Below are 16,141 nucleotides of genomic sequence, written 5' to 3'. Positions count from 1 at the left end.
GGAAATGAATTAACCACAATAATATGATGTTTCATGAATTTATTTATATATTTATATTAATTTCATCCTAACTTTATCGGATTTACCATAAATCATAAGTTTCTAAATACCCACTTGAAACAAATTATTATACACTAGTAAAAACTAAAAATATTTATTCATAAAGTTAATATGTCCTATAAAATTTAGAGAAATTTACTAAGACTACATAATTTTAGTTCTAATTAATTTAAAAAAAAGGAATATTTAGTTTAATAATAATAAAAAAATGTACTTGATAAAAATTATATGTTTTAGAATTTTAGATTCTGAACGGAGTGAGGAATGTATTGATTTTACAATGGTGTTTTTTTTTTGTCTGTCACCACGTTTTGGAGTAGAAATAATGCTTTGATTTGACTTCAGCCCCTCTCTGAAAAGTAAAAAATGTCCAGTAGTTTTCAAAAGCGTCAAAAGTAATGGTAAAACGGGAATTTTTACGCATAATTAGTTTTCAACAAAATCGATTTTTTGATTTTGTTGTACCTAACTCAAAAACGAATCATTGTAAATACTTAAAATTTTCACTAAATGTTTATATTAGCGTTATCTATTTCCGATTAAATTTTAAAAATATTTTGACTTTTATTATAAGTTGTACTTATTGTATAAAAAAAAAAAAAAACAAAAATCGTTAGTCACAATTTTTGTTGATAAGCATTTAAAGTTCTAATGTTTACAAAATATGTTAAAATCGCGAATATTTGCAAGGAATTTTAAAGTTGAAAATTCATAACATTTTTGTGATTTATACCTAAGGTTAAGAATCCCAATACAAAGTTTTCCATAATTTTTTCTTCAAACGATTGTGAACAAAAATTCAAGTGTCAATATAGAAAAAATTATATGAGCGTATGAAATTTAATTTTTTACGAAATCGCGTAAAATATCGATATATTACAATTTAAATATAGATAATAATATAATATATCCTACTAATTATTATTGACTGACAAATCATCTCCGTTCAAAATCTTTTTCGTATACAAAGATACCTGTCATTGCATTCAAGTTTAACACATCCATTATAAGTGACCTACTCTCCATCTTTACTATACAGCAGAGCGATACACACTTGCCCACCCTTATTTTTTTAAATTGTATCTTCCAAAAGTATTATTTGTTATGTAATGATAAAGATTATTTCATAAATTAACTTTGTACGAATTATATTATGTTGTTTGATGTAAAGGTATACAATACAATATTACCTAATTATAATTTTTGATAAAAATAAAATATATTTACTACTTTTATTATTACTAGTTATAAATAGTTATTTTATCTTAAAGTGTAATCGGAGATAAAATAAAAGTACAAGTATTTTTATCCTAGCTTTTGAGGTATGGGTATTTTTTTTCTTAATTTTTAAATTTTGATTAATTTCCGGGACTTGCATTGAATTTCCTTATCTCCTAATCAACTTCGATGGTATATCGTCTGCTCTAAATACTACATTTTTCCTTTTCCGATCTGCTGCATTAAGATTCCTTAACATTGTTTTCTCCCTTTTGTAAGAAGCATTGCTTTTCTCCATTATAGATAAATTAACTGAACTTATAGTCATATTTAATCTAGAACTCTCGGGTGCACTTTTCATTAATTTCAAGGCATAGTTGAGCTCAAAGTAGTCATCATTTAGTAGCACCGGTGGTCCAAAAAGATAATTCGGCAGCCAATCGCTTAGAGCTATAAAAGGTGTGTGATCGTCCATTCTGTTTCTTATAGTCTTTTCGAAAAATAGAAAAGATTTCATTTCTTCAGAATACCGGAACACTACTGCTAGTAGATTTATAGACAAATTCTATATTGTTCTTCAATTGTCCCTATAATGTGGTTTTATGGTATACGCTATATTTGTCTATAGAAAATGTGTATAAGAATGTGCATAAAATTTCCTAAATAAGTTTAGGAAACCACCGATTTTTGTTATCCATTCACTATTTTGTCCATTATCCAAGTGGCAGTGTTCCTTATTGAGTATCCAGTCTCTTCTTGAAACCTGCCAGCAGCATATCCTCTCTTTCAATATGGTATTTTATTGTTTCTGGTAGGCTTTCTGTAAGGTGTAAATAGGGTACAAGGAGACATGATTAAATTTTATTTTTGGTGAAAACGTATATCCTTTAGTTTTTTTGTTTTTATCTATCACATAAACTATTTTATTTTGGTGGTCTCTTAAAACAGTTCCTTTGTCACTCGCTTTTTCCCTCAATACATAATTTTTTTCTATTTTTACTTTTATCCCTGTGGAAGTGTCAAACTCTATTGGTGCTGGGTCTAAGTTCATTTTCTTGTAGGATTATTTGTTACACTCCTTCAGTTAGTCCTATTATCCCTCTATTATGCTACATAATTAAGAAAACTAATAACCGAAAAGGATTAAGGATCGTTTTTAAAAATACTTGGATTTTTATCTATTATTTAAGGGCTATACATAAACTCTGGTTGATACATTTTTTTTAAATAAAATATATATTTTTAAATATCAAACATAATAGATTATTTTTCCTGAAAACTTTTTATACGTCTAAATCAAAATTTGAAATATTTATTTCTACTTTATTAATATGTATATACTTAGGATAATATTACTCAATAATACTTGTATAAAATATATATAGTCTTATTGTTTATTACTGACTATATTTAAACAGTTTTTGTTAATTATAAAATAGATTATTACAATAGTTGAGGCATGCTTGTTCTGATTTATTTGGCCACCTTTTTACCGTAAAAAAATAGCTGCTTTTTTCTTTACTGTCATAATTAGACTTGATCAGCTTTAAAAAAATATATATTTTTTATATCAAAATCTATCTTAATTTACTGTTTAAAATATTTAAAATTAAATTTATACTCTCAAAATAACATCATATTATATTCATACATCATATACATTAAATAAATAATTAATAATAAAAAGTATTAAAATTAAATATAAATGTTTAATATACTACAAATATCTTATTTTTAAACCTAAACCAAAGGAACTTTTAGAAATTTTATTGCTGTTAGATTCAATTAATGATTTTATATCTATATTTGCACATATTTGATGTTAAATAGTTTTAATAATTTTTAACTTAAAAAGGTTCATTACTGTGTAGTAAAATTAACAGACATTAAGTTTATGTTTGGGTAAAAAGATGATAAGTCTTTTTAATATAGCTTAGAACATTGTGACAGATGTTCTTCTGATTTTAAATAAATTCTTAATTATTTCATTTTTTCATATAACTTAAGATCACTACTAATATCAGATTCATTTAGAATATTATAAGTTAATAGTATTTATAAATTGTTGCAATTTTGAAAATTAGTTATGAGTTTATCTGCAGTTCCATAATCAAGATGTTTTTTTTCCCCCAAGTATATATTTTTTTGAAATATATTATAAACATAAACATATTCTATAGATGATATTTTTTTTTCTTTTTGGAGATAATATCTAAAATGTTTGTCACTTTTTTGATTGCTTAATATTAAATTATCTTTAAAGAAATACCAATATTTAATTGTCCTCAAATATTTAATTTATAAAATGTTTGTACCATATAAATATTGAGAAAATAAGTTTAAATTATTGTATTTTATATATATAATGTCTAGGGCTAATAGTTAAATATTCATATTTTAAACTTTTAGTGGTCTAATGATTAAACTCTTCTTTTAAGCATCAGATAAATGTTTCAATGTTAAATTTTAAATATTTTGTTAGTATGTAAAATATAACATTTAACTCCTCAAAAATATTAAAGAAATCAACAATTTCAAATGAAATTTTATCAATATCATTTACAGTTATATTCAGGGAATATCAATTATATATCACGAATTATTGAAATGAATAAACTTGCATGATTCATCCCATGCTCAGCTCACTTTTTAAATTTAATTGGTGTTAATTGTGCCAAAAGTATACCTAAAGTAGAAACATTTTTCGGCACCGTACAGAAATTATTTAATTTCTTTTCAAGTTCAACGCAAAAATGGCATATTCTAATGAATAATTTAAAGTTGTCATTGAAAGGGTATAGTACAACAAGGTGGTCAGCTAAATATCGTACAATAAAATCATTAAATACTCAACTGGATGTGGTTTTTAAAAGCTTTGACGTTCTAAAACAAGAAAATTTATATGAAAAAACAAAATTTGAACAAAAATTCTCAGTGCAATGGACAGGATTAATATACGAGGCGTGTCCAGAAAGTAAGTGTACTGAGGCTCTCGCGGCCATAGGGAATATTTTTCTACTATGTTGGCTACACTGCCGTATAGCTTTACTCCTCTTCTTTATAACAAGACCATAACAAGTTCAGTACGTTGAAAACTGTGGTCACAAGAAAAATTCTTGTGAATAATGTCGATCGAGTCTGCCTCCACCTCCTTTGTCCACTTCTCGACCGCCCCTTCACCTCCTCGTCAGTAAACAATTTTTTTCCATCCATGTGCTTCTTCAAGGAAGTGAACAAATGGTAATCTGAAGGCGCTAGGTCGGGGAATACGGAGGGCGGTTCAAAACATCTCATCCAAATGAGCTCAAAAATTGTTTCACGACATTGGCTGTGTGGGGTCTGGAGTTGCCGTGCAGCAGGCAGACTCCTCTTGTTAACAGACCCTTCCTTTTATTTTGAATAGCTCTCCTCAATTTTTATAGGGTTTCACAATACCTTGCTGCTTTGATGGTCTTACCCTGAGGTAAATATTCAATCAATATGACGTCTTTGTGGTCCCAAAACACTGATGCCATGATTTTTTTGACTGAAATCGGAAAAAATTCTTGTGACCACAATTTTCAACGTACTGAACTTGTGATGGTCTTGTTATAAACGAGAGGAGTAAAGCTATACAGCAGTGTAGCGAACATAGTAAAAAAATATTTCCTGCGGTCGTGAGAGCCTTAGTACACTTACTTTTTGGATATGCCTCGTAGTTTTACAAAAATCAAAATTAACAATTGATGTAGCTGTCAAACATCTTCAGTTTCCTTAAAATAGTAGAAAACTTTCGAGAGCAAGGTATAAATGAGGCTTTATCCGATGCAAAGAATAAAGCTGAAGTATTGGATATAGAAACAGAATTTCCAAAAGTCAGATTACGAAAAAAGAAACTTTTACCCGGAGAAATTGCTGAAGATGAGTTTTGTAACATAAGTGAAGAAAATAAATTTTTAATAATGATTAAAAATGTTATTGACAATATCCTAGGACTACGTCAATGATTTAAATCAATGGAAAATATCGCACAAGATTTTTTATTTTTAGATCCAACAATTATTTATTCTTGGCCTATGGAAAACTTGAAAAGAGCGGGAGTCGATTTATGCAATAAATATGAATATTACTTCGACAAAAATTTATTTATTTCAGAACTAGAGAGCTTTAAAGAGCATGTTAACAACATAGATGATAATTTAAAAAGAGCAACATTTTTTGAAATGTTAAATTTTATTTTTAAAAATAAACTTCAAGATGTATATCCAGGTATACACGTTGCTTATCAAATATATCTTACAATACCAGTTACTTCAGCTTCGTGTGAACGAAGTTTTAGCAAATTGAAATTAATAAAAACGTATTTACGATCTAAGCAAGCAAGACTTAATCACTTTTCCATTATATCCATAGAACATAAAATTGCAAGATACATTAATTTTTAAATTTTCAGAAATATAATTTTTTTACTTAATTAAAATAACCAAGAGATTTTTTATTTATGGTTTGTTTTTATATTTTTTAATGGTTTTTAAATATAATATTGACTATAATCTATAATAATATAATGTATGTTAAGACAATTTAAATAAAAAATATTTGTAATATAAAATTTTAACTTTTGATTTTTTCCTTCTTAAAAATGTTGTTTTGTGTTGATAACTTACAAACTTAATTCATGGTACGTTACGCTTATCGTTTGAATTTAAAGGAATGGGTAGTAAGCCATGCTGCGCTAGATTAGCTCACGTACTATTCCCCATTCTACATCTCTCTCGCGGACACTAAGCGGGCCGACCTCCAGTCACCCGCCTCCCTAGACGTTTCCAGTCCAGTGTAGTAGTCCGTGGTTTCTATAGTTCGATAATGTATGGAATGATAAATTATTTCTTAAATGTCTATTAGTGCGGTCCGAGTTGTGGACATGAGAATTGATGATTAATCAGAAATCCTAATGGTGAAATAATTATCCCATGTGTTTTCATTTTAAAATTGCACCATAATTCTAAATGTTTTTAAGTTATGCAATAAAAATAAAAACATCATATGGTAAATTACTTTAATTTTGATTTACAATTTTTTTAATACATACAACATATCTGCGCGTTCAAAAGACGCTTAAGCCTTTAAGTTGAGTCTCGGATTTAATGAATTTAATGTTGGCCCCCGACTTTGTTTGATCAATACGAAAAATATATTTATTATGATGGAAAGTTTCAAGTCTCCACGAATAATATTATATTGAATTATAAAAAAATAATAAAACCTTTTTTGTCAAATCATTTTATTACATTAATAAATGTAATTTACATTTATAATTTTGTTTATCATCTTTCAATAATAGAAACCGCACAAAAGCTTGAAAATTAAAATACTTTGAAAAATATTATTTTTTTAAATAAAACATAAAATGGAGTTTCTACAACCTGTTGGAGCATAACACACATGCCTCTAACGGATTTCAAAAATTCTAATCAGCGGTAATTTATTATTTTTACCTTATTTACACCTAATGTTGGATAAGAATAAGCAGTCTTCAGTAATTTTGGGTACTGCTTTTGCAATATCAGCATGCACTTTCAGCAAGGAAAATATAATTTCCTAGATTTGACCTGTATTCTGATTGACAAAAACACAACACAACAATAGACGCACGATGTTAAAAAAAAAAAATGTAGATTGTGGATTTTAATGAAAATAAAATCTACAAACATCAATAAGTATTTAAATTTTATTATAAAGGATAAAGGTATACAAACAAGTGTAGATATTTTTAAGAAAAGTTACAGCCTGCAATATATTGGTTTATGTTCTTCTGTACATATCATAATATATGTTTTACCATAATTATTCGATTGATATGTACAGTTAATTACAAGTTGTCTAGGATAGATCTCTGACAACTGATAAATGCTAAAAAAAAATAAAACAAAATTACTTAACATTCAAATATTATAATTATTATTAATATAAAGTTGTACAAATAAAACACAATGAATATCTAATTTAAAATTAAAATAAAAATTTAATTTTTATCGTCGGTTATTATTTCTATAAAAATTATTTTTATTATTTTTAACATTTTTTTTTGGTTTGGATTAAATCTAATGATCGTTCACGCAAAGTGTGATGCCAACCTGTCATTACTATACAACTAAAAAATAAATATAAGATTTAAGTAAGATATTGTATTCGACTAATTGTAAGCAGTAGCCAGTAGGTATAAACCACTGCAACCTACTCTACATAGTATATGTAGTATAACTAATAACAGTAATTAACTACTCACATATAAATGTAAATATATATAATATATGTGTAAATATTTACACATTTTAACTTCTATATCATAATCAGAGTAATAAAATGTAAAACTACAATAAGAACCATACAAAATTTAAAATAGTTTTTTTTTTTTTTTTTTTATACTTTATACTCCCATATAATAAGAAAAAGAAAGTTCTGGAAATGCCACTGACGTTATTGATAGATTAGTAAAGGCGTCTAAATTCAATATATTATTATAATTACAATAATATTAAAAAGTTAGATTATTATTTGTACTAAATTTAAAATTGCATATCACTGTTGATTTTATTCATCAGCATATTCTGTTTTAATGATTTTAGTAAGCGGTTCTTCTTTAATGTCTGTATCATCTATGGTCAGATCGATTAACATTGGTTCACTAGGTTTTAAATCATCTGTTATTGGTAAGATAGGTTTTTCTTCAGGTTTTTTGTCTTCATTAAAGTTATTTTCATTAAGGAGATTTTCATAATCGGGATCATCCAAATCCTTAAGAACAATGGTATTTTCTGAATTTTCGTCGTCAGATTCGCTTCGATTGTATTCAATACCATCCATTGCCTCTTCTACACATGGTACCCATTCACCATTGGCATATAATGTTATTTCAAAGCAATTTTCAGGAAGAGTTGAATTATTGACAATATCCAAAAGAAATGAATCTATTACCAATTCGTTGATTAGAATGGGTATCTTACAAATCGGACATATCCATTTTTGATTTACCTTATTCAATAAAATGAATGTATACAGATCAAAACATTGTAAATGACTACATTTCAGAGATCTTGTTGGTAATTTCATTTTTAATTTGGATATTGGACACAATAATATAAACTTAAAGGATGTTGAATCAAGAATTTCTGTAACTGAACTTTTCATCAATTCTATGGCCTTAGCTTTTGTATTTAGTTTAACAGAACATAGTCTATTGTTAAATTGTATGCGTTCCACCAAATCTTTAACCGAGATAATCTCTACAATATCTACCGACATGTAATATGGTTTTTTACAAATTGGCCACAATACTGAAATATAATTGTTTTCGATTAAATTTTTATATATTTTATAATTTATAGGGCTTGTTTTGGTCGTGGATGATAGCTTTGAATTGACACATATCTTTGTTAGTCCTGGTAATTTATCTAATAAATCTCTCTTTCCTTCCTGACTTTCTCCAAATCGGATCTGCAATCGGAAATTTTTTGTTTTGTCAGATAATATACTTTTTATTAACATTGGCAACGTGAAATTAACTTTAAACAGAGCGTGTTCTGAAAACAGAATAAAATGTATTGTTATTTCATTTAATAATTTCAAAATATATTATTTTTTAATTGGTCTGTACCTTGTGGTTGTCCATTTTCAAGTTTAACTTTTGATTCACAATATATAGCCATCGGTTCAATAACTGAATGTATCTTTTTGAAAAAAGGCTGAGGTTGAAATACTACATTGTATTTTGTTCTGGGCATTGCATTCGAAATATAGAGATTAACTATTTTTTTGTTTGATGGTTGACGTTGACACATTTTGGAATGATTACTCTTCTTATCTAAAAATTATTAATAATATATAACTTAATTTTTTAATTACTTTTTTGTAAACTGTAATGTAACTGTACAATGTAATAAAAAATAATTGAAAAATTATATAATTTTGTATGTCAAATGGAATACAATTACCACTGAAAAATCAGTCTAGAATTAAATTATAGTTAAAAAAAAATATAAATGTTACAGTTGATTTTTATATAATTCTATCTAATTGTTAATTTAAATCCTAGATTAAATCAGAAAGTAACTACAAACATTTATCATAAAAATAAAGGAAAATATTTTGTTTGATTTTTATGAAAATTTAACTTTTTTTATACAGGTAAGTTTATAATAAAATGCAAGTTGATTATAAGAAAACTTTATTTCAAATTTTTTTAATATTTAGAATTTTTCTTGTAAGAAGATTGAAGATACATGCAATTCTATAATTTTTTGGCGTTTTACATGTTTTTCACCTTTATATTTATTTAAAATTAGTTTTCATGGTCTTAATAATCAAATGTTTTATTTTCAAGATTATTATAGCCTTATTATCAAATCTTAGATCAGTTAACAAATTTATTTATCTGGATTTTCCAGTCCTATTTTTTTTTTAAATGTTTTCTTATTTAAAGTTTGAAGTACAGTAATACTTTACAATTGTATAATATTTAATTTGCATCAAAATTATTAAAAATACAATATCTATCAATATTACAGAAATATATATTACCTATATTCTCCTAAAATTAAATTGATTTTATATGAAATACTATATAAATTTTATTCTCAATTGATTTCAATTTTAATAAAATTGTTCCAAATAAGTTACTTTTAACATTTTTTCATAAGGGCAATCAAATGGACAGATCTTATCATAATATTATGATTTATATCTTTACAAATTACAAATTTATGCAATATTTAGTTATTTTAATCTACTCTAATAAATTGTACAGTAAAGAGTTGTGTTGGTTCCATTGGTGAACAGAAAGTATTATGAATATAATCAGAAACTCAAAAATTGGCAAAATAAAATATTTATTATTTTTGTTGACTATAAATTTCATAATTGAAATACTAAATAATAATATTTATTAGGTAGTGGAATTGTACCTTAGATTTTATTTAGCATTGGATGTTAACAATTCATTTACTTTTTAATCTACAAAAATAACCATATGACATAAGTGTTAGGCTAAAATTAAATAATAATTTATAAAGAGAAGAAAAATATTATGTTATTCTACTAGACTGGAAATAAATAAAAAATTAAAACTTTTAAAAACAAATTACTTTTACCAGAATCTAAAAATGTTTGTTGTTATTATTTTTTATTTCATAATGATGTGAGGTGTAATAATTCTCTCTAAATGTAAAAATATAAACAAAGAATATTGAATAAACATTTTTTGCATAGAAGTATTAAATTCATCGATGAAATAGCATATTTTTTTTTAAATCAAACATTAACATTTCATCATAAAATGTTACAGAAGTCTTTTGCAAATTAATTAAATTTATCAATAATCATTATGTAATAAAAAAAAACATTATAAAATTAAAACTACCAACTACAAATTAAATTAAGATATTATTTTTCCCCGTAAATTCAAAAAATTAACCAAGCAATAAGTGTTGTGTACTAAAATGTTATATATTATCAATTCTACATTGAATTTAATATATTAGTATTTATTTATTATAATAATATATATTAATAACATATTATCGTTATGAGCTTTGAAATTAACAATAGTAATACCTTATTATAAATACTGTAAAAAAGAGTGAATAGGTTTATACAATTAATAGATAATATGTTAAGTTTAATCTACATATTTTAAAAACAAAATTGCATATAGCAAAGTAACAAGAAATAATATTTTTTTTTAATTAAAATGTCTATTAAAAATAGTTGTAAAAGTATATTTTTCAGGATGATGTTCCAGTATAAACTACTTAAGAAAAACATTCTATTTCAATTTCAAACCTCACTTATAAAAATTGTAGATTTTAAAAATTGTTTATTATAAAATACACATAGTTTGTAAATTTTTGTAATTTTGAAGAATTTTATAAAAATATAAACTTTAAATGTATATAAAAAGAATATGTATAAATCTTTTTATTATTTTATACAGATACAAGAACAACTTATATGGGATCTTCTATTAAATTTTCAAAAGTTTTAACCCAGATAATATTATTTAATCATCATTTAAAAAAACATTTTTGAATATTTCATATGTCTTCATATAATTATATAAGTGTCAAAATATTTTGAAAATTATACCATGTTTAGAAAATGATAATATAAAATTTTATAAACGTTTCAGGTTATTCATTTTTAAATTTACAACTAAAAACAAAAATCGTTTGAGAAGTTATAATTATTTGACTGTGATGAACATTGAATGTCATAATAATTTGAACTTTAAAGAGTCATAAAAATGTAATTTAGTTTTCTGGTAAAATTGTCTCTTTACATATGCTGAAAAACTTGGACATTCTATTAAATTTTCTAATGTAAAAAAACAAAAATTTTTATGCATAAATTTATAATATAAAATATAATTAAATTCTTATAAAAATATTGTGACTTGTTATTTTTCTTGATGTTAATACAGAAAAAAAACAAATTATAAAAATCATTATATTATATTTGTAAGTGTTTCATATCAGTAAATAATTTTTAATCCACGTTTATAGAAAATTATAATAAAATTCTGAAATTAGGTTAAAATTTCAACTATCTACAGTTTTTTGTTTTTGAGTTACATCAAAAAAAAAAATAAAATTGATTTTGTCAAAAACTTAACATGCTTTAAAATTTCTGTTCTTCTTAATCGTTTGCTTTTCTTGATTATACCTGATTACTTATTAAGTTGTATGGAAGTTATATTACCAAAAATATCTTATATAACTAATAGTAATCGTACTTGTAATTATAAATATTATATGTCTGTGAACAACATAAAGAAAACCGTTTGCAGAAGATTTCTGTTAAATACTTTAGGTATATCTGAAAAAGTCCTTAGGTATACTCATGATAATAAAGTTGATTTATATACCTCTAAACCTGATAGCAGAGGTAATATAGGTAATAAAACTCCAACAAATAAAACACCACATGAAAAAATGATACATTTTGAAGAGTTTATTAATATGTTACCAGCTGTTCCATCACACTATTGCAGAAGTTCTAGTAGCAAAAAATATATTAGCTGTGATTTTAATAGTTTCAATCATGTCTATAGTTTTTATGTTGAGTACTGTAATATGAAAAATATATCTCCAGTTTCTAATGCAATATTCAAAAATAAGTGGAGTACAGAATATAATATTGGTATACATGCCCCAAAGAAGGGTAAATGTGAATTTTGTGAAGGTTACAAAAATAAGAACACTAAGACAGATGAAGATACATTACACTACACTTAATAAATAGAAAAAAAAATATTTACCACTGAAGAGTTTAAAAAAGATCAAGAAAAGAGTGGCCAAAATGGATTTTTGTGCTGTAGTTTTGACTTACAAAAAGTGCTTAACACACCACGGGGAAACAGTATGTTACTGTTCTATTCTAGAAAGCTAGCATATTATAATTTGAGCATATATGAAAGTAAAACTAAAAATGGCTATTGTTATCTATGGTTAGAAGTAGATGGTCAAAGAGGGTCAAATGAAATTAGTTCAATTTTATTCAAATATTTAAAAAGTATTGATATGAAAGGAAATGTATATGAAATTGCATTTTACTGTGACAATTGCCCAGACCAAAATAAAACCAAAATAAAAACCACAATATGTTATCTATACTACATCATTTTTTTTTTAAATATGCAGAAAATATCAAGATTATTACAATTAACTATTTATAAGCTGGTCACTCATAGATGCCTGTAGTTCTATCTATGCTTACATTGATAAAAATATTTAAAAAAAAAAAAAACAATTTGGGCCCCATTAGAATGGCCTACAGTTATTAGAAATGCAAGACCAAATGTTGGACAATATGAAACAATAGTTTTAAATTATAATGATTTTTTTAACTGCAATGCTACGTTCAATAAAGACAAATTAAAAGATACAATGAATTGTGATGTTGAATTCAAGTTTATCAGATAAGTTAAATTTAATAAAAACAACCGGGAAGAATAAAAAATTTCATATACTATTAAACCAGGAGAAAACGGTGAAGATGGTTTTAAAAATGTAAATTTACATAGTAATGCAAGATTAAGATCAACATGCAATACATATCCAATTCTAAAACATCAATATAAAGAAAAGTTTCTTGTTACAGCAGCTAAATACAAAGATCTCAGAAATTTGTGCTTAAAAAAAATTTTACCTGAAGAAGTTTATCATTTAGAATGTCTTTCTATTCCTTTCAAGCCATCTATGTTAGATGTTTTGCCTGAGACAGATGATGAAGATGAAATTGACTAGTCAACATTATTATTTTGTTTTATGTTATATTATAATATTGTTTTTTATATTTTTAAGTAAACTTATTTTTTATTATAACTTTTAAATTCATGTTAAATGACAAGAAGTCATTATTTTTTTTATTTTTTTTTATTCAACTGTTACTGTTAAATAATATTATTCTATTACTTTAAAATTTTGATTTATGTTGAACTAATAAAGAAGTCATTATTTCTATTTTAAATGAAGTACCTACTAATCTCATTAAAATATATACAATAATATGTTAATGTAGATACTTAATCTTTAAAAATTTTAATTTTCATGTTTTTAAATAAGTAGATGTAAAAAAAAATAAAAATGCTGAAAGGGCATATACCATTAAAAACAATATGTATAAAAGGACGTTTGTAGAGAAAAAAAATGTTGAAAGGACTTATACCACTATTATTTCATGTTCTCAGATTAATGTAAAATTAATATAACATTAAATATAAATTTAATTTAAGAAATTTAATAAGCAATTTTAGTTCCATGGAGTCTCGTGTTTAATATAATGTATAAATTAATGTTCTATCTTAAAAATTGAGTATTTAATCAGTTTTATTTATTTCCTTATTATAAATTAGGTATACGCCCTTTTCACAGAATACCGTCAATACTCATCGCTCTACTCATAAACATTGAATACATTATATAATAATATATATTTATAAATAATCAGAAATTAGAAATTATTTTTTTATTTTTTTTTTTGATGGGTATAGTATTAGAGTAAGTCCTCTCAAAGCACCCCGTCATCATTATCGATAATATAAGTATTAATTTAACTAAATAGATAAATAATATTCAAATCTCATCTACTCAATTTATTATTAGTTTTGTCAAATCATAAAAAAAAACATTTTATACATATTATAGATACAAAATATTAAAATAATAAAGAAATAAAATTACTAATACAGTAATACTATAGCTAAAATCAATGTTATTTATTATATTAAAAAGTATTAGGTAGGTAACCATATTATAATGTAATAACAATAAAATATTCATAACTATAAATTTTGCTATGCACTTTTTATACCTAGATAATATCAAATAGATATTATAAATTTTTTATCTTAAAAATTTTAGATGATGTTACCTTAATTGTTAATCTTCATAACAAATTTTTATCACTTATTTAAAATAATAACTCCTGTAATCTGCATATGTATTACGTCACAGTTCTATGATTTCAGTTGCTCTTAGTAATAATCCAATTAATTTGATTCTTAAAACCCTAATTTTCATACGTTTGTATAGGTAATTAATTATTTCTTAAAGAACCGTATTATCAACTATCAGAAAATAAAATATAGTCATTAACGAGACCTGTTTGCAACAGCAGATATTTAGATTTTGGAGGTGTAAAATTTAGAAGTTCAATCGAATACAAGATAATGATTCCATCGTCATAAGAATACTTGAGTAAAATTTTCAATTTTATGATGCATGGGCCACAACGTCAATACAAATGTAATACTACAATCAATAAGCGCCGATAAGTGACAATAGGATCAGATATTATCGTCAATTATTAATACTTATTAATAATGAAAATTTGGGTATAAATAATATCTACGATTTACCACCCAAACGAACGTGTTGATACTTGTATTAGGTTTGTGGTTTGGCAAATGTTGTGATGACGAAGAAATGTCTTTGGAACTGTTTTTTTGACGTTAAGTCGCCAATGGTACAATACAATAATTAGTGATAACTGATTAAAAAGTAGGTAGCACAAAAAAAAAATGTATAATTGAAAATTATACACGAATGTGGGGGGGGGGATTTCAGGTTTAGGAACTTTAAAGATATTGGCTATTGAGACCACCTTCCGCCGTAGCGGCAGCCATTTAAACAGAGACAACTCTTCGACTAAACGGACACGCCAATAACAAAAGAGGCATGACCAGGATGAGTGATCCTGATGACACTCATAATAATTATAAAACTATTGAATAAACATATCAATATATCATAATATTATAATAATAAGGACGGCAAACAGGTACCTTTGCAAAAACTGAAAGACGGCTGTGTGACGACCGTGGTAAAGTAGTTTTCGATAACTTTTCTGTGAATTGACGCAGACGAAAAAACAGTGAGCAGCAAACGATTGCGAAGACGAGTCACAGTGCGGTGAATCTGGACGAGTGGACGGTCGAAACGGCAACGGGGCACAGCCAAAGGCGCGGTGATACTTATTGATTTTGTTATACCTGGAAATAAGTGCGACCCGGGCGCGGTAGTCGGTGGTTTGTTAACAGTGTTAACGCCGTTTTTTTTTTTGTAGTAGTAGAGTAACAGAGTAGCTGCAGCCAGTGGGTGGAAAGTGTTTCGAGTCGATGTTCTCGTCAAAGACAATAGATTTGGATATTTTATTGATTATTTTCTGAGAAGACGCCACACTGAAAGTGAAACAAACGTATGTCAACGCCCTACGGTTTTTTGTACGGCGTTGTACGACTGCAGCGAACTGGTGTCGATAAACGGCAACTTGTTGCAACAGTGTTGCATCCGTCTTGACGTAAAATTATGGTATACAAACAACAACT

At 25.7% G+C, this 16,141-nt stretch overlaps 1 protein-coding gene across 1 annotated transcript; it reads right to left on the bottom strand.

Annotated features, from left to right (window-relative positions):
* Positions 1-7,764: 7,764 nt before the first annotated feature.
* On the bottom strand, positions 7,765-15,817 carry LOC113558747 (E3 SUMO-protein ligase pli1-like). Its single transcript, XM_026964274.1, has 3 exons — positions 15,599-15,817; positions 8,915-9,121; positions 7,765-8,840 (listed from the first exon to the last, which is right to left on the bottom strand). Exons 2-3 carry the CDS (start codon positions 9,096-9,098, stop codon positions 7,852-7,854), a joined length of 1,173 nt encoding a protein of 390 aa, XP_026820075.1. The 5' UTR covers positions 9,099-9,121; positions 15,599-15,817; the 3' UTR covers positions 7,765-7,851.
* Between the last annotated feature and the right edge of the window lie 324 nt (positions 15,818-16,141).

This window comes from Rhopalosiphum maidis, chromosome 3, assembly GCF_003676215.2.
Source record: "Rhopalosiphum maidis isolate BTI-1 chromosome 3, ASM367621v3, whole genome shotgun sequence".
NCBI lineage: Eukaryota > Metazoa > Arthropoda > Insecta > Hemiptera > Aphididae > Rhopalosiphum > Rhopalosiphum maidis.
This window is presented reverse-complemented; position numbering and strand designations above follow the sequence as displayed.